Here is an 18,586-nt window from a genome sequence, read left to right as displayed (position 1 = left end):
GTACCTGCCCTGGGAGTGTTTGATGGGACAGTGTAGAGGGAGCTTTACTCTGTATCTAACCCTGTACCTGCCCTGGGAGTGTTTGATGGGACAGTGTAGAGGGAGCTTTACTCTGTATCTAACCCTGTACCTGTCCCTGGGAGTGTTTGATGGGACAGTGTCGAGGGAGCTTTACTCTGTATCTAACCCTGTACCTGCCCTGGGAGTGTTTGATGGGACAGTTTCGAGGGAGCTTTACTCTGTATCTAACCCTGTACCTGCCCCGGGAGTGTTTGATGGGACAGTGTAGAGGGAGCTTTACTCTGTATCTAACCCTGTACCTGACCCTGGGAGTGTTTGATGGGACAGTGTAGAGGGAGCTTTACTCTGTATCTAACCCTGTACCTGACCCTGGGAGTGTTTGATGGGACAGTGTAGAGGGGGCTTTACTCTGTATCTAACCTGTGCTGTACCTGCCCTGGGAGTGTTTGACGGGACAGTGTAGAGGGAGCTTTACTCTGTATCTAACCCTGTACCTGCCCTGGGAGTGTTTGACGGGACAGTGTAGAGGGAGCTTTACTCTGTATCTAACCCTGTACCTGCCCTGGGAGTGTTTGACGGGACAGTGTAGAGGGAGCTTTACTCTGTATCTAACCCTGTACCTGCCCTGGGGGTGTTTGACGGGACAGTGTAGAGGGAGCTTTACTCTGTATCTAACCCTGTACCTGCCCTGGGGGTGTTTGATGGGACAGTGTAGAGGGAGCTTTACTCTGTATCTAACCCTGTACCTGCCCTGGGAGTGTTTGATGGGACAGTGTAGAGGGAGCTTTACTCTGTATCTAACCCTGTACCTGCCCTGGGAGTGTTTGACGGGACAGTGTAGAGGGAGCTTTACTCTGTATCTAACCCTGTACCTGCCCTGGGGGTGTTTGATGGGACAGTGTAGAGGGAGCTTTACTCTGTATCTAACCCTGTACCTGCCCTGGGAGTGTTTGATGGGACAGTGTAGAGGGAGCTTTACTCTGTATCTAACCCTGTACCTGCCCTGGGAGTGTTTGATGGGACAGTGTAGAGGGAGCTTTACTCTGTATCTAACCCTGTACCTGCCCTGGGAGTGTTTGATGGGACAGTGTAGAGGGAGCTTTACTCTGTATCTAACCCTGTACCTGTCCCTGGGAGTGTTTGACGGGACAGTGTAGAGGGAGCTTTACTCTGTATCTAACCCTGTACCTGCCCTGAGAGTGTTTGATGGGACAGTGTAGAGGGAGCTTTACTCTGTATCTAACCCTGTACCTGCCCTGGGAGTGTTTGATGGGACAGTGTAGAGGGAGCATTACTCTGTATCTAACCCTGTACCTGCCCTGGGAGTGTTTGATGGGACAGTGTAGAGGGAGCTTTACTCTGTATCTAACCCTGTACCTGCCCTGGGAGTGTTTGATGGGACAGTGTAGAGGGAGCTTTACTCTGTATCTAACCCTGTACCTGTCCCTGGGAGTGTTTGATGGGACAGTGTAGAGGGAGCTTTACTCTGTATCTAACCCTGTACCTGCCCTGGGAGTGTTTGATGGGACAGTTTCGAGGGAGCTTTACTCTGTATCTAACCCTGTACCTGCCCCGGGAGTGTTTGATGGGACAGTGTAGAGGGAGCTTTACTCTGTATCTAACCCTGTACCTGACCCTGGGAGTGTTTGATGGGACAGTGTAGAGGGAGCTTTACTCTGTATCTAACCCTGTACCTGCCCTGGGAGTGTTTGATGGGACAGTGTAGAGGGAGCTTTACTCTGTATCTAACCCTGTACCTGACCCTGGGAGTGTTTGATGGGACAGTGTAGAGGGGGCTTTACTCTGTATCTAACCTGTGCTGTACCTGCCCTGGGAGTGTTTGACGGGACAGTGTAGAGGGAGCTTTACTCTGTATCTAACCCTGTACCTGCCCTGGGAGTGTTTGACGGGACAGTGTAGAGGGAGCTTTACTCTGTATCTAACCCTGTACCTGCCCTGGGAGTGTTTGACGGGACAGTGTAGAGGGAGCTTTACTCTGTATCTAACCCTGTACCTGCCCTGGGGGTGTTTGATGGGACAGTGTAGAGGGAGCTTTACTCTGTATCTAACCCTGTACCTGCCCTGGGGGTGTTTGATGGGACAGTGTAGAGGGAGCTTTACTCTGTATCTAACCCTGTACCTGCCCTGGGAGTGTTTGATGGGACAGTGTAGAGGGAGCTTTACTCTGTATCTAACCCTGTACCTGCCCTGGGAGTGTTTGACGGGACAGTGTAGAGGGAGCTTTACTCTGTATCTAACCCTGTACCTGCCCTGGGGGTGTTTGATGGGACAGTGTAGAGGGAGCTTTACTCTGTATCTAACCCTGTACCTGCCCTGGGAGTGTTTGATGGGACAGTGTAGAGGGAGCTTTACTCTGTATCTAACCCTGTACCTGCCCTGGGAGTGTTTGATGGGACAGTGTAGAGGGAGCTTTACTCTGTATCTAACCCTGTACCTGCCCTGGGAGTGTTTGATGGGACAGTGTAGAGGGAGCTTTACTCTGTATCTAACCCTGTACCTGTCCCTGGGAGTGTTTGACGGGACAGTGTAGAGGGAGCTTTACTCTGTATCTAACCCTGTACCTGCCCTGGGAGTGTTTGATGGGACAGTGTAGAGGGAGCTTTACTCTGTATCTAACCCTGTACCTGCCCTGGGAGTGTTTGATGGGACAGTGTAGAGGGAGCATTACTCTGTATCTAACCCTGTACCTGCCCTGGGAGTGTTTGATGGGACAGTGTAGAGGGAGCTTTACTCTGTATCTAACCCTGTACCTGCCCTGGGAGTGTTTGATGGGACAGTGTAGAGGGAGCTTTACTCTGTATCTAACCCTGTACCTGTCCCTGGGAGTGTTTGATGGGACAGTGTAGAGGGAGCTTTACTCTGTATCTAACCCTGTACCTGCCCTGGGAGTGTTTGATGGGACAGTTTCGAGGGAGCTTTACTCTGTATCTAACCCTGTACCTGCCCCGGGAGTGTTTGATGGGACAGTGTAGAGGGAGCTTTACTCTGTATCTAACCCTGTACCTGACCCTGGGAGTGTTTGATGGGACAGTGTAGAGGGAGCTTTACTCTGTATCTAACCCTGTACCTGACCCTGGGAGTGTTTGATGGGACAGTGTAGAGGGGGCTTTACTCTGTATCTAACCTGTGCTGTACCTGCCCTGGGAGTGTTTGACGGGACAGTGTAGAGGGAGCTTTACTCTGTATCTAACCCTGTACCTGCCCTGGGAGTGTTTGATGGGACAGTGTAGAGGGAGCTTTACTCTGTATCTAACCCTGTACCTGACCCTGGGAGTGTTTGATGGGACAGTGTAGAGGGAGCTTTACTCTGTATTAACCCTGAACCTGCCCCTGGGAGTGTTTGACGGGACAGTGTAGAGGGAGCTTTACTCTGTATCTAACCCTGTACCTGCCCTGGGAGTGTTTGACGGGACAGTGTAGAGGGAGCTTTACTCTGTATCTAACCCTGTACCTTCCCTGGGAGTGTTTGACGGGACAGTGTAGAGGGAGCTTTACTCTGTATCTAACCCTGTACCTGCCCTGGGAGTGTTTGATGGGACAGTGTAGAGGGAGCTTTACTCTGTATCTAACCCTGTACCTGCCCCGGGAGTGTTTGATGGGACAGTGTAGAGGGAGCTTTACTCTGTATCTAACCCTGTACCTGCCCTGGGAGTGTTTGATGGGACAGTGTAGAGGGAGCTTTACTCTGTATCTAACCCTGTACCTGACCCTGGGAGTGTTTGATGGGACAGTGTAGAGGGTGCTTTACTCTGTATCTAACCTGTGCTGTACCTGCCCTGGGAGTGTTTGACGGGACAGTGTAGAGGGAGCTTTACTCTGTATCTAACCCTGTACCTGCCCTGGGAGTGTTTGATGGGACAGTGTAGAGGGAGCTTTACTCTGTATCTAACCCTGTACCTGCCCCGGGAGTGTTTGATGGGACAGTGTAGAGGGAGCTTTACTCTGTATCTAACCCTGTACCTGCCCTGGGAGTGTTTGATGGGACAGTGTAGAGGGTGCTTTACTCTGTATCTAACCTGTGCTGTACCTGCCCTGGGAGTGTTTGACGGGACAGTGTAGAGGGAGCTTTACTCTGTATCTAACCCTGTACCTGCCCTGGGAGTGTTTGATGGGACAGTGTAGAGGGAGCTTTACTCTGTATCTAACCCTGTACCTGCCCTGGGAGTGTTTGATGGGACAGTGTAGAGGGAGCTTTACTCTGTATCTAACCCTGTACCTGACCCTGGGAGTGTTTGATGGGACAGTGTAGAGGGAGCTTTACTCTGTATCTAACCCTGAACCTGCCCCTGGGAGTGTTTGACGGGACAGTGTAGAGGGAGCTTTACTCTGTATCTAACCCTGTACCTGCCCTGGGAGTGTTTGATGGGACAGTGTAGAGGGAGCTTTACTCTGTATCTAACCCTGTACCTGCCCCGGGAGTGTTTGATGGGACAGTGTAGAGGGAGCTTTACTCTGTATCTAACCCTGTACCTGACCCTGGGAGTGTTTGATGGGACAGTGTAGAGGGTGCTTTACTCTGTATCTAACCTGTGCTGTACCTGCCCTGGGAGTGTTTGACGGGACAGTGTAGAGGGAGCTTTACTCTGTATCTAACCCTGTACCTGCCCTGGGAGTGTTTGATGGGACAGTGTAGAGGGAGCTTTACTCTGTATCTAACCCTGTACCTGTCCCTGGGAGTGTTTGATGGGACAGTGTAGAGGGAGCTTTACTCTGTATCTAACCCTGTACCTGCCCCTGGGAGTGTTTGATGGGACAGTGTAGAGGGAGCTTTACTCTGTATCTAACCCTGTACCTGCCCTGGGAGTGTTTGATGGGACAGTGTAGAGGGAGCTTTACTCTGTATCTAACCCTGTACCTGACCCTGGGAGTGTTTGACGGGACAGTGTAGAGGGAGCTTTACTCTGTATCTAACCCTGTACCTGCCCTGGGAGTGTTTGACGGGACAGTGTAGAGGGAGCTTTACTCTGTATCTAACCCTGTCCCTGCCCTGGGAGTGTTTGATGGGACAGTGTAGAGGGAGCTTTACTCTGTATCTAACCCTGTACCTGACCCTGGGAGTGTTTGACAGGACAGTGTCGAGGGAGCTTTACTCTGTATCTAACCCTGTACCTGACCCTGGGAGTGTTTGATGGGACAGTGTAGAGGGAGCTTTACTCTGTATCTAACCCTGTACCTGCCCTGGGAGTGTTTGATGGGACAGTGTAGAGGGAGCTTTACTCTGTATCTAACCCTGTACCTGACCCTGGGAGTGTTTGACGGGACAGTGTAGAGTGAGCTTCACTCTGCGAGACAGTAGCTGGTGAATTTGATGCCTGTTGTGTGTGTCTCTCTCTCTCTCTTTCTCTCTCTCTCTCCTTGTCTCGGGCAGGTGGGGAAGTGGGATCAGGGCAGCCTGACCCTGAAGTACCCAGTCTGGTCTCGCTATGGGAAATTCCTCCAGCCTGTCGACGATGACCAGCACCTCACTGTGGTGACCCTCCAAGAACGTCCCTTCGTCATCGTCGAGAACATTGATAAGGCCACTGGATCCTGTATCCGGGACTCCGTGCCCTGTCGAAAACAGCTGAACCGGACTGAGAGGTAACACAAGGAAAGACGAGGAATTGGAGCAGGAGTGGGCCATTCGGCCCCCTCGAGCCTGCTCCGCCATTCAATCAGATCATGGCTGATCTTCAAACCTCAACTCCACTTTCCCGCCCGATCCCTCGATTCCCCTCAAGTCCAAAAATCCATCGATCTCAGTCTTGAATATCCTCAATGACTGGGCGTCCACAGCCCTCTGGGGTAGAGAATTCCAAAGATTCACCACCCTCTGAGTGAAGAAATTCCTCCTCATCTCAGTCTTGAATGGCCGACCCCTCATCCTGAGACTATGCCCCCAAGTTCTAGACTCTCCAGCCAGGAGGAAACAGCCTCTCAGCCTCTACCCTGTCAAGCCCCCTCAGAATCTTATCTGTTTCGGTGAGATCACCTCTCATTCTTCTAAACTCCAGAGAGTAGAGGCCCATTCTACTCAACCTCTCCTCATAGGACAACCCTCTCCTCCCAGGGATCGAGGAAGGTCCTCCTTATCATCCCTCAACACCATCAACTCCCCATTGATACCCCGCCTTTAAACGAGGGGGCATAGTCTCAGGATAAGGGGTCGGCCATTCAGGACTGAGATGAGGAGGAATTTCTTCACTCAGAGGGTTGTGAATCTTTGGAATTCTCTCCCCCAGAGGGCTGTGGACGCTCAGTCGTTGAGGATATTCAAGGCTGAGATCGATGGATTTTTGGACTCTGGGGGAATCGAGGGACGTGGGGATCGGGCGGGAAAGTGGAGTTGAGGTCGAAGATCAGCCATGATCTGATTGAATGGCGGAGCAGGCTCGAGGGGCCGAATGGCCCACTCCTGCTCCTATTTCTTATGATCTTATGTCACAAAAAACGTCCTCAGATCCAAATTTCAACACCAAGCCAATAAGGAGATGTTAGGACAGGTTTTGGACATGAAGGTTGGGCTTCAGGGTGTTTCTTGATGGAGGAGAAAGAGACGGAAAGGTTTCGGGAGCGTCTCTTCTCTCTTTCCAAGGTACCTACACGACCGAGATTCTCCCCATCTCCTCAGGGTCTCTCCCCATCTCCTTAGGGTCTCTCCCCATCTCCTCTGGTCTCTCCCCATCTCCCCGGGGTCTCTCTCCATCTCCTCAGGGTCTCTCCCCATCTCCTCAGGGGCTCTCTCCCCATCTCCTCAGGGGCTCTCTCCCCATCTCCGCAGGGGGTCTCTCCCCATCTCCTCAGGGGTTCTCTCCCCATCTCCTCAGGGTCTCTCCCCATCTTCCCAGGGTCTCTCCCCATCTCCTCAGGGTCTCTCCCCATCTCCTCTGGTCTCTCCCCATCTCCTCAGGGTCTCTCTCCATCTCCCCAGGGCCTCTCCCAATCTCCCCAGGGTCTCTCCCCATCTCCTGACGTCTCTCCCCATCGCCTCGTCTCCCCATCTCCTCAGGGTCTCTCCCCATCTCCTCAGGGTCTCTCCCCATCTCCTCAGGATCTCTCCCCATCTCCTCAGGATCACTTCCCATCTCCTCTGGTCTCTCCCCATCTCCCCGGGGTATCTGCCCATCTCCTCAGGGTCTCTCCCCAACTCCTCAGGATCTCTCCCCATCTCCTCAGGGTCTCTCCCCATCTCCTCAGGATCGCTCCTCGTCTCCTCTGGTCTCTCCCCATCTCCTCAGGATCACTCCCCATCTCTTCAGGGGCTCTCTCCCCATCTCTTGAGGTCTCTCCCCATCTCCTGAGGTCTCTCCCCATCTCCCCGGGGCTCTCCCCATCGCCTCTGGTCTCTCCCCATCTCCTCAGGGTCTCTCCCCATCTCCTCTGGTCTCTCCCCATCTCCTCTGGTCTCTCCCCATCTCCTCAGGGCCTCTCCCCATCGCGTCTGGTCTCTCCCCATCTCCTCAGGGTCTCTCCATCTCCTGAGGTCTCTCCCCATCTCCTCAGGATCTCTCCCCATCTCCTCTGGTCTCTCCCCATCTCCTCAGAGTCTCTCCCCATCTCCTCAGGGTCTCTCCCCATTTCCTCAGGGTCTCTCCCCATCTCCTCAGGATCTCTCCTCGTCTCCTCTGGTCTCTCCCCATCTCCTCAGGATCTCTCCTCATCTCCTCTGGTCTCTCCCCATCTCCCCAGGGTCTCTCCCCGTCTCCTCTGGTCTCTCCCCATCTCCTCAGGATCTCTCCCCGTCTCCTCTGGTCTCTCCCTATCTCCTCAGGATCTCTCCCCGTCTCCTCTGGTCTCTCCCCATCCCCTCAGGTTCTCGCAGCTATGCAAGGAGATATTAAGCTTGGTCAAAGATGTAAGTTTTAAAGAGCATATTAAAGGGAGAGAGGGGGAGAGGTTTAGGGAGGGAATTCCAGAGCTCAGGGCCCAGGCAGCTGAAGGCACGGCCGCCAATGGTGGAGCGATGGGAATCGGGGATACGCAAGAGGCCAGAATTGGAGGAGCGCAGAGATCTCGGAGGGTCGTAGGGGCTGGAGGAGGTTACAGAGATAGGGAGGGGGGACGAGGGTCATGGAGGGATTTGAACAGGAGGATGAGAATTGTAGGGGCTGGAGGAGGTTACAGAGATAGGGAGGGGGGGCGAGGGTCATGGAGGGATTTGAACAGGAAGATGAGAATTGTAGGGGCTGGAGGAGGTTACAGAGATAGGGAGGGGGGTGAGGGCCATGGAGGGATTTGAAGAGGAGGATGAGAATTGTAGGGGCTGGAGGAGGTTACAGAGATAGGGAGGGGGGCGAGGGCCATGGAGGGATTTGATCAGGAGGATGAGAATTGTAGGGGCTGGAGGAGGTTACAGAGATAGGGAGGGGGGGCGAGGGCCATGGAGGGATTTGAACAGGAGGATGAGAATTGTAAATTGGAACAGGAACCATGATGATTACCTCACACTGCTGCTCTGTCTTCAGATCAATGTACTCAAACGATTCGAGATATATTTAACGATCAGACATATTACTGTCTCGAACTTTTCAGAATCTGTTGTTAAGGAGAATGTGACTTTATCTTATCTCTATCCTCGAGAAAAGAGAAGACTGAGGGGTGACCTGATCGAGGTGTTTAAGATTATGAAAGGGTTCGATAGGGTAGACGTAGAGAACATGTTTCCCCTTGTGGGGGGAGACCAGAACTCGGGGGCTATAAATATAAGATAGTCAGTGATAAATCCAATCGGGAATTCAGGAGAAACTTCTTTCCCCAGAGAGTGGTGAGAATGTGGAACTCGCTCCCACAAGGAGTAGTTGAGGCAGACAGTGGAGATGGATGCAGAAAATAATCAATAAGGCTAATGGAATGCTGGTCTTTATATCTAGAGGACTGGAGTACAAGGGGGCAGAAGTTATGCTGCAGCCAAACAAAACCCTGGTTAGACCGCACCTGGGGTACTGTGAGCAGTTCTGGGCACCGCACCTTCGGAAGGACATATTGGCCTTGGAGGGAGTGCAGCGTAGGTTTACTAGAATGATACCCGGACTTCAAGGGGTTAAGTTACGAGCAGAGATTACACAAATTGGGGTTGTATTCTCTGGAGTTTCGAAGGTTAAGGGGTGATCTGATGGAAGTTTATAAGATATTAAGGGGAACGGATAGGGTGGATAGAGAGAAACTATTTCCGCTGGTTGGGGATTCTAGGAGTAGGGGGCACAGTCTAAAAATTAGAGCCAGACCTTTCAGGAGCGAGATTAGAAAACATTTCTGCACACAAAGGGTGGTAGAAGTTTGGAATTCTCTTCCGCAAACGGCAATTGATACTAGCTCGATTGCTGAATTTAAATCTGAGATGGATAGCTTTTTGGCAACCAAAGGTATTAAGGGATATGGGCCAAAGGCAGGTATATGGAGTTAGATCACAGATCAGCCCATGATCTTATCGAATGGCGGAGCAGGCACGAGGGGCTGAATGGCCTCCTCCTGTTCCTATGGATTTAAGGGGAAGCTGGATAAACACATGAGGGAGAAAGGAATAGAAGGATAGGGTGAGAGGGTGAGATGGTGTAGGGAGGGAGGGAGGCTCGTGTGGAGCATAAACACCGGGATAGACCTGTCGGGCCGAACGGCCTGTTTCTGTGCTGTCGGCTCGATGTAAACTCGATGTAATTCTCCTTCTCCTGTGTGCTCTCTCCCCCCCCCCCTCCGTCTGGCCGAGGCAGCGAGGCCCCAGACGGGAAGACTTTCGTTAAAAAGTGTTGCAAAGGATTCTGCATCGATATCCTGAAGAGGCTTTCGAAGATCATCGGCTTCTCCTACGACCTCTATCTCGTGACCAACGGCAAGCACGGGAAAAAGATCCAGGGCATCTGGAACGGTCTCATCGGAGAGGTAAACACCATTCCCGGCCTCTCACCCCCACCCCCCTCCTCTCCGGGCGACCTGGGAGGGGAGGTTGAGTAGAATGGGCCTAGACTTGGTCAGGAGGCATCCAAAATTCATGAAGGGTCCAGACAGAGTAGACGGAGAGAAGCTGCTCCCATTGGCGGAAGGGTCAAGAACCAGAGGACACAGATTTAAGGTGATTGGCAAAAGAACCAAAGGTGACATGAGGAGAAACTTTTTTACCCAGCGAGCGGTTAGGATCTGGAATGCACTGCCCGAGGGGATGGTGGAGGCAGATTCAATCATGGCCTTCAAAAGGGAACTGGATAAGGACTCGAAAGAAAAAGATTTGCAGGGCGCGGGAGTGGGACTAACTGGATTGCTCTTGCACAGAGCCGGCACGGACTCGATGGGCCAAATGGCCTCCTTCTGTGCTGTAACCTTTCTGTGATTATTGCAAGGGGGTTGGAGTGCAAGAGTAAGGAAGCCTTGCTGCAACTGTCCAGGGCTTTGGTGAGACCTCACCTGGAGGACTGTGTACAGTTTTGGTCTCCTTATCTAAGGAAGGATAGACTTGCCTTAGAGGCAGTGCAACAAAGGTTCACTAATTGATTCCTGGGATGAGAGGGTTGTCCCATGAGGAGAGGTTGAGCAGAATGGGCCTCGACTCTCTGGAGTTTCGAAGAATGAGAGGAGATCTCTTTAAACAGATCAGATTCTGAGGGGGGGCTTGACAGGGTAGATGCTGAGAGGCTGTTTCCCCCCTGGCTGGAGAGTCTAGAACGAGGGGGCACAGTCTCAGGATAAGGGGTCGGCCATTCAGGACTGAGATGAGGAGGAATTTCTTCACTCAGAGGGTGGTGAATCTTTGGAATTCTCTACCCCAGAGGGCTGTGGACGCTCAGTCGTTGAGGATATTCAAGACTGAGATCGATGGATTTTCGGACTCTGGGGGAATCAAGGGATTTGGGGATCGGGCGGGAAAGTGGAGTTGAGGTCGAAGATCAGCCATGATCTGATTGAATGGGGGAGCAGGCTCGAGGGGCCGAATGGCCTACTCCCGCTCCTGTTTCTTATGAAGGGCCTCCTCCCTCTCTTGCTGATGGGGGACTGGGTAGGGAGAGGAGGTGGGTGAGGGGGGCAGTAGGTCAGTCTGATTGCCCCCCCTCTCCTCTCTCTCTCTCTCTCTCTCTCTCTCCCCCCACCCCCCCCCCGTAGGTGGTTTACAAGCGAGCAGACATCGCCATTGGCTCGCTCACCATCAACGAAGAACGCTCCGAAATCGTGGATTTCTCTGTTCCCTTTGTGGAGACCGGGATCAGCGTGATGGTGGCCCGGAGCAATGGGACGGTGTCGGCCTCCGCATTCCTCGGTGAGTGATCGTCAATCCGGGCCGTCCCGGGCTGGGATAGTAATGGGGAATTGAGGGGAGAGGTGGGAATGGGGGGGAGAGGGGGAATGGGGGAGAGGGGGAATGGGGGGAGAGGTGGGAATGGGGGGGAGAGGGAATGGGGGGGAGAGGGAATGGGGGAGAGAGAGGGAATGGGGAGAGAGGGGGAATGGGGAGAGAGGGAGAATGGGGGAGAGAGGGAATGGGGGGGAGAGGGAATGGGGGGAGAGAGAGGGGGAATGGGGGGAGAGGGAATGGGGGAGAGAGGGAATGGGGGGGAGAGGGAATGGGGAGAGAGGGAATGGGGGAGAGAGGGAATGGGGGAGAGGGAATGGGGGGGAGAGGGGGAATGGGGGAGAGAGGGAATGGGGGAGAGGGGGAATGGGGGAGAGAGAGGGAATGGGGGAGAGAGGGAATGGGGGAGAGAGGTGGGAATGGGGGAGAGAGGGGGAATGGGGAGAGAGAGGGAATGGGGGAGAGAGGGAATGGGGAGAGAGGGAATGGGGAGAGAGGGAATGGGGGAGAGAGGGAATGGGGAGAGAGAGGTGGGAATGGTGAGAGAGAGGGAATGGGTGAAAGAGAGGGGGAATGGGGGGGAGAGGGAATGGGGAGAGAGAGGGAATGGGAGAGAGAGGGAATGGGGAGAGGGGGAATGGGGGAGAGAGAGGGAATGGGGGAGAGAGAATGGGGGAGAGAGGGAATGGGGAGAGAGAGGTATTGGGGAGAGGGGGAATGGGGGGAGAGGGGGAATGGGGGAGAGAGGGAATGGGGAGAGAGGGAATGGGGGAGAGAGGGGGAATGGGGGAGAGAGGGAATGGGGGGGAGGGAATGGAGGGGGAGGGAATGGGGAGAGAGAGGGAATGGGGGAGAGAGGGAATGGGGGAGAGAGAGGGAATGGGGGAGAGAGGGAATGGGGAGAGAGGGGTAATGGGGGAAAGAGGGAATGGGGGAGAGAGGGAATGGGGGAGAGAGGGAATGGGGAGAGAGGGAATGGGGGAGAGAGGGGGAATGGGGGGAGAGAGGGAATGGGGGAGAGAGGGAATGGGGGAGAGAGGGAATGGGGGAGAGAGGGAATGGGGAGAGAGGGAATGGGGGAGAGAGGGAATGGGGGAGAGAGAGGGAATGGGGGGAGAGGGAATGGGGGAGAGGGAATGGGGAGAGAGAGGTATTGGGGAGAGGGGGAATGGGGGTGAGAGGGAATGGGGGAGAGAGGGAATGGGGGAGAGAGGGAATGGGGGAGAGAGGGAATGGGGGGGAGGGGGAATGCAGGAGAGAGAGGGAATGGGGGAGAGAGGGAATGGGGGAGAGAGGGAATGGGGAGAGAGAGGGAATGGGGAGAGGGGGAATGCAGGAGAGAGAGGGAATGGGGGAGAGAGGGAATGGGGGAGAGAGGGAATGGGGGAGAGAGGGAATGGGGGGGAGGGGGAATGCAGGAGAGAGAGGGAATGGGGGAGAGAGGGAATGGGGGGAGAGAGGGAATGGGGAGAGAGAGGGAATGGGGAGAGGGGGAATGCAGGAGAGAGAGGGAATGGGGGAGAGAGGGAATGGGAGAGAGAGGGAATGGGGGGGAGAGGGGGAATGGGGGGAGAGAGGGAATGGGGGGAGAGAGGGAATGGGGGGGGGGAGGGAATGGGGAGAGAGGGGTAATGGGGGAAAGAGAGAATGGGGGAGAGAGGGAATGGGGGAGAGAGGGAATGGGGGGGAGGGAATGGGGAGAGAGGGGTAATGGAGGAAAGAGGGAATGGGGGAGAGAGGGAATGGGGAGAGAGGGGGAATGGGGGGGAGGGAATGGGGAGAGAGAGGGAATGGGGGAGAGCGGAATGGGGGGAGAGAGGGAATGGGGGAGAGAGGGAATGGGGGAGAGAGGGAATGGGGGGAGAGGGAATGGGGGAGAGAGAGGGAATGGGGGAGAGAGAGGGAATGGGGGAGAGAGGGAATGGGGGGAGTGGGGGAATGGGGGGAGAGAGGGAATGGGGGAGAGAGGGAATGGGGGAGAGAGGGAATGGGGGGGGGAGGGAATGGGGAGAGAGGGGTAATGGGGGAAAGAGAGAATGGGGGAGAGAGGGAATGGGGGAGAGAGGGAATGGGGGGGAGGGAATGGGGGGAGAGGAGGAATGGGGAGAGAGAGGGTATGGGGGAGAGAGAGGGAATGGGGGGAGAGGGAGAATGGGGGAGAGAGGGAATGGGGGGAGAGAGGGGGAATGGGGGGAGAGGGAGAATGGGGGAAAGAGAGGGAATGGGGGAGAGAGGGAATGGGAGAGCGAGGGAATGGGGGAGAGGGGGAATGGGGAGAGAGGGAATGGGGGAGAGAGAGGGAATGGGGGGAGAGGGAATGGGGAGAGGGGGAATGGGGGAGAGAGAGGGAATGGGGGAGAGAGGGAATGGGGAGAGAGAGGGAATTGGGGGAGAGAGAGGGAATGGAGGGAGAGGGAGAATGGGGGAGAGAGGGAATGGGGAGAGAGAGGGAATGGGGGAGAGAGGGAATGGGGGAGAGAGAGGGAATGGGGGAGAGAGGGAATGGGGAGAGAGGGAATGGGGAGAGAGAAGAAATGGGGGAGAGAGGGAATGAGGGAGAGGGAATGGGGGAGAGGGAATGGGGGAGAGAGGGGGAATGGGGAGAGAGAGGGTATGGGGGAGAGAGAGGGAATGGGGGGAGAGGGAGAATGGGGGAGAGAGGGAATGGGGGGACAGAGGGGGAATGGGGGGAGAGGGGGAATGGGGGGAGAGGGAATGGGGGAGAGAGGCAGAATGGGGAGAGAGGGAATGGGGGAGAGGGAATGGGGAGAGAGAGGGAATGAGGGAGAGAGGGGGAATGGAGGGAGTAAGAGGGAAAGGGGAGAGTGAGAGGGAATGGGGGAGAGAGAGGGAATGGGGGAGAGAGGGGGAATGGGAGAGAGAGGGAATGGGGGAGAGGAAGAATGGGGGAGAGAGAGGGAATGGGGAGAGAGGGAGAATGGGGTAGAGAGGGGGAATGGGAGAGAGAGGGAATGGGGGGAGAGGAAGAATGGGGGAGAGAGGGAATGGGGAGAGGTGGAATGCAGGAGAGAGAGGGAATGGGGAGAGAGAGGGAATGGGGGAGAGAGAGGGAATGGGGAGGGAGGGAATGGGGAGAGAGGGAATGGTGAGAGAGAGGGAATGGGGAGAGGGGGAATGCAGGAGAGAGAGGGAATGGGGGAGAGAGGGAATGGGGGAGGGAGAGGGAATGGGGAGAGGGGGAATGCGGGAGAGAGAGGGAATGGGGGAGAGGGGTAATGGGGGAGAGAGAGAGAATGGGGGAGAGAGGGAATGGGGGAGAGGGAATGGGGGGAGAGAGAGGGAATGGGGGGAGAGCGAATGGGGGAGAGGGAATGGGGGAGAGAGAGGGAATGGGGGGAGAGGGAATGGGGGGAGAGGGAATGGGGGAGAGAGGCAGAATGGGGAGAGAGGGAATGGGGGAGAGGGAATGGGGGAGAGAGAGGGAATGGGGGAGAGAGGGGGAATGGGGAGAGAGGGAATGGGGGTAGAGAGGGAATGGGGAAGAGAGGGGGAATGGGGAGAGAGAGGGAATGGGGGGGAGGGAGAATGGGGGAGAGGGAGAATGGGGGAGGGGGGAATAGGGGAGAGGGAGAATGGGGGAGAGAGGGAATGGGGGAGAGAGAAGGAATGGGGAGGGGGGAATGGGGGAGAGGGAGAATGGGGGAGAGGGGGAATGGGGAGAGGGAATGGGGAGAGAGGGAGAATGGGGGGAGAGAGGGAATGGGGGAGAGAGAGGGAATGGGGAGAGAGAGGGGGAATGGGGGGAGAGAGGGAATGGGGAGAGAGAGGGGGAATGGGGGGAGTGGGAATGGGGGAGAGAGGGGGAATGAGGGAGAGAGAGGTGGAATGTGGGAAAGAGGGAATGGAGGACAGAGAGGGGGAATGGGGGAGAGAGGGAATGGGAAGAGAGAGGGAATGGGGAGAGAGAGGGAATGGAGGGGGAGAGGGGGAATAAGGGAGAGAGGGAATGGAGCGAGAGGGGGAATGGGGGGAGAGAGAGGGAATGGGGAGAGAAAGAGGGGGAATGGGGGAGTGAGAGGGAATGAGAGAGAGGGGGGAATGGAGGGAGTAAGAGGGAAAGGGGAGAGTGAGAGGGAATAGGGGAGAGAGAGGGAATGGGGGAGAGAGGGGGAATGGAGGGAGTGAGAGGGAATGGGGGAGGGGGCAATGGGGGAAGTGAGAGGGAATGAGGGAGAGGGGGAATGGAGGGAGTGAGAGGGAATGGGGGAGAGGGGGGAATGGGGGAAGTGAGAGGGAATGAGGGAGAGAGGGGAAATGGGGGAATGAGAGGGAATGAGGGAGAGAGGGGAAATGGGGGAGAGAGGGGGAATGGGGGGAGAGAGGGAATGGGGAGAGGGGGAATGGGGGAGAGAGGGGGAATGGGGGAGAGAGGGGGAATGGGGGAGAGAGAGGAATGGGGGTAGAGGGAGAATGGGGGAGAGAGGGGGAATGGGGAGAGAGGGGGAGTGGGGAGAGTGAGGGAATGGGAGAGAATGGGGAATGAGGGAAAGGGGAGAGAGGGGGAATGGGGGAGAGTGAGGGAATGGGGAGAGGAGGAATGGGGGAGAGAGGGGGAATGGGGAGAGAGGGGGAGTGGGGAGAGTGAGGGAATGGGAGAGAATGGGGAATGAGGGAAAGGGGGAATGGGGGGGAGAGAGGGAATGGGGGAGAGAGGGGGAATGGGGGGAGAGAGGGAATGGGGAGAGAGAGGGGGAATGGGGGGAGAGGGAATGGGGGAGAGAGGGGGAATGAGGGAGAGAGAGGTGGAATGTGGGAAAGAGGGAATGGAGGACAGAGAGGGGGAATGGGGGAGAGAGGGAATGGGGAAGAGAGAGGGAATGGGGGAGAGAGAGGGAATGGAGGGGGAGAGGGGGAATAAGGGAGAGAGGGAATGGAGCGAGAGGGGGAATGGGGGGTGGGAGAGGGGGAATGGGGGGAGAGAGAGGGAATGGGGAGAGAAAGAGGGGGAATGGGGGAGTGACAGGGAATGAGAGAGAGGGGGGAATGGAGGGAGTAAGAGGGAAAGGGGAGAGTGAGAGGGAATAGGGGAGAGAGAGGGAATGGGGGAGAGAGGGGGAATGAGGGAGAGGGGGAATGGAGGGAGTGAGAGGGAATGGGGGAGAGGGGGGAATGGGGGAAGTGAGAGGGAATGAGGGAGAGAGGGGAAATGGGGGAATGAGAGGGAATGAGGGAGAGAGGGGAAATGGGGGAGAGAGGGGGAATGGGGGGAGAGAGGGAATGGGGAGAGGGGGAATGGGGGAGAGAGGGGAATGGGGGAGAGAGGGGGAATGGGGGAGAGAGAGGAATGGGGGGAGAGGGAGAATGGGGGAGAGAGGGGGAATGGGGAGAGAGGGGGAGTGGGGAGAGTGAGGGAATGGGAGAGAATGGGGAATGAGGGAAAGGGGAGAGAGGGGGAATGGGGGAGAGTGAGGGAATGGGGAGAGGGGGAATGGGGGAGAGAGGGGGAATGGGGAGAGAGGGGGAGTGGGGAGAGTGAGGGAATGGGAGAGAATGGGGAATGAGGGAAAGGGGGAATGGGGAGAGAGGGGGAATGGGGAGAGAGGGGGAATGGGGGAGAGTGAGGGAATGGGGAGAGGGGGAATGGGGGAGTGAGGGAATGGGGGGAGAGAGGGAATGGGGAGAGGGGGAATGGGGGAGTGAGGAATGGGGAGCGAGGGGAAATGGGAAGAGAGGGGGAATGGGGAGAGTGAGGGAATGGGGAGAGAGGGAATGGGAGAGAGGGAGGGAATGGGGAGAGAGAGAGGGAATGGGGAGAGAGAGATTGGGGCCAGGGTGAGAGAGTGGGGCCAAGGGGGGGGAGAGAGAGAGAGAGATGGGGGGGTGAGGGAGAGAGAGAGAGAGAGGGAGAGAGAGAATGGGGACAGGGAGAGAGAGAGATCGAGAGAGAGAGGGAAAGGGGAAAGGGAGAGAGAGAGTGGGGACATGGAGAGAGAGAGAGAGAGGTGGAACAGGGGGAGAGATAGAGAGCGGGGGGGGGGACAGATTGAGAGAAAGAGAGAGTGAGGACAGTGAGAGAGAGAGAGAGAATGGGGACAGGGAGAGAGAGGTGGAACAGGGGGAGAGATAGAGAGTGGGGGGGGTACAGAGAGAGAGAAAGGGAGAGTGAGGACAGGGAGAGAGAGAGAGAGAGAGGGGATGGGGACAGGGAGAGAGAGAGAGAGGGAGTGAGACAGTGAGAGGGAGAGAGACAGTGAAAGGGAGAGAGAGAGAGTGAGGACAGGGAGAGAGAGAGAGAGAGGGAGTGAGACAGTGAGAGGGAGAGAGAGAGAGTGAGGACAGGGAGAGAGAGAGAGAGAATGGAGACAGTGAGCGAGAGAGTGAGAGAGAGGGAGTAAGACAGTGAGAGGGAGTGAGGCAGTGAGTGAGAGAGAGTGAGAGAGGGAGTGAGACATGAGAGAGGGAGAGAGAGAGAGGGAGTGAGACAGTGGGAGAGGAAGAGAGAGGGAGTGAGACAGTGAGAGAGGGAGAGAGAGAGGGAGTGAGACAGTGGGAGAGGGAGGGAGAGAGGGAGTGAGACAGTGAGAGAGGGAGAGAGAGAGGGAGTGAGACAGTGGGAGAGGGAGGGAGAGAAGGAGTGAGACAGTGGGAGAGGGAGTGAGATAGTGAGAGGGAGGGAGAGAGGGAGTGAGACAGTGAGAGAGGGAGAGAGAGAGGGAGTGAGACAGTGGGAGAGGGAGTGAGACAGTGAGAGGGAGGGAGAGAGGGAGTGAGACAGTGAGAGAGGGAGAGAGAGAGGGGAGTGAGACAGTGAGAGAGGGAGAGAGAGAGGGAGTGAGACAGTGGGAGAGGGAGAGAGGGAGGGAGTGAGACAGTGGGAGAGGGGGAGAGGAGAGAGGAACATCAGTGACGATGAGGACGTCGAATGTTCCCACACTCGGAATCATGGGACTGGAAGAGAGCAGGTGGTCCATCGAGCCTACCCCCAAACTCCTGATCTGGACTAAACCCTTCTCCCCTCCCACTCCCTTCGCTCCACCATTGGCGGCCATGCCTTCAGCTGCCTAGCCCCTAAGCTCTGGAATTCCCTCCCTAAACCTCTCCACCTCTCTCTCCTCCTTTAAGACGCAGCTACGGCAAGCAATTAGGAAGGCAAATGGAATATTGGCCTTTATTGTAGGGGGTTGGAGTACAAGAGTAAGGAAGTCTTGCTACAATTGTCCAGGGCTTTGGTGAGACCTCACCTGGAGTACTGGGTACAGTTTTGGTCTCCTTATCTCAGGAAGGATATACTTGCCTTAGAGGCGGTGCAACAAAGGTTCGCCAGATTGA

General features: G+C 55.8%; 1 protein-coding gene across 1 annotated transcript in view; it reads left to right on the top strand.

Moving 5' to 3' along the window:
• The window catches only part of LOC137317654 (glutamate receptor ionotropic, NMDA 2D-like), a 113,324-nt gene that overhangs the window by 69,846 nt on the left and 24,892 nt on the right, over positions 1 to 18,586 (top strand). The window contains exons 4-6 of the mRNA XM_067980824.1: positions 5,411 to 5,622; positions 9,729 to 9,897; positions 11,110 to 11,263. Coding sequence (XP_067836925.1) covers positions 5,411 to 5,622; positions 9,729 to 9,897; positions 11,110 to 11,263 — 535 coding nt within the window. The remainder of the gene's footprint in view (positions 1 to 5,410; positions 5,623 to 9,728; positions 9,898 to 11,109; positions 11,264 to 18,586) is intronic.

This window comes from Heptranchias perlo, unplaced genomic scaffold, assembly GCF_035084215.1.
Source record: "Heptranchias perlo isolate sHepPer1 unplaced genomic scaffold, sHepPer1.hap1 HAP1_SCAFFOLD_623, whole genome shotgun sequence".
NCBI lineage: Eukaryota > Metazoa > Chordata > Chondrichthyes > Hexanchiformes > Hexanchidae > Heptranchias > Heptranchias perlo.
The sequence above is the reverse complement of the archived record's forward strand: the minus strand, read 5'-3'. Positions and strand labels throughout refer to the sequence as shown.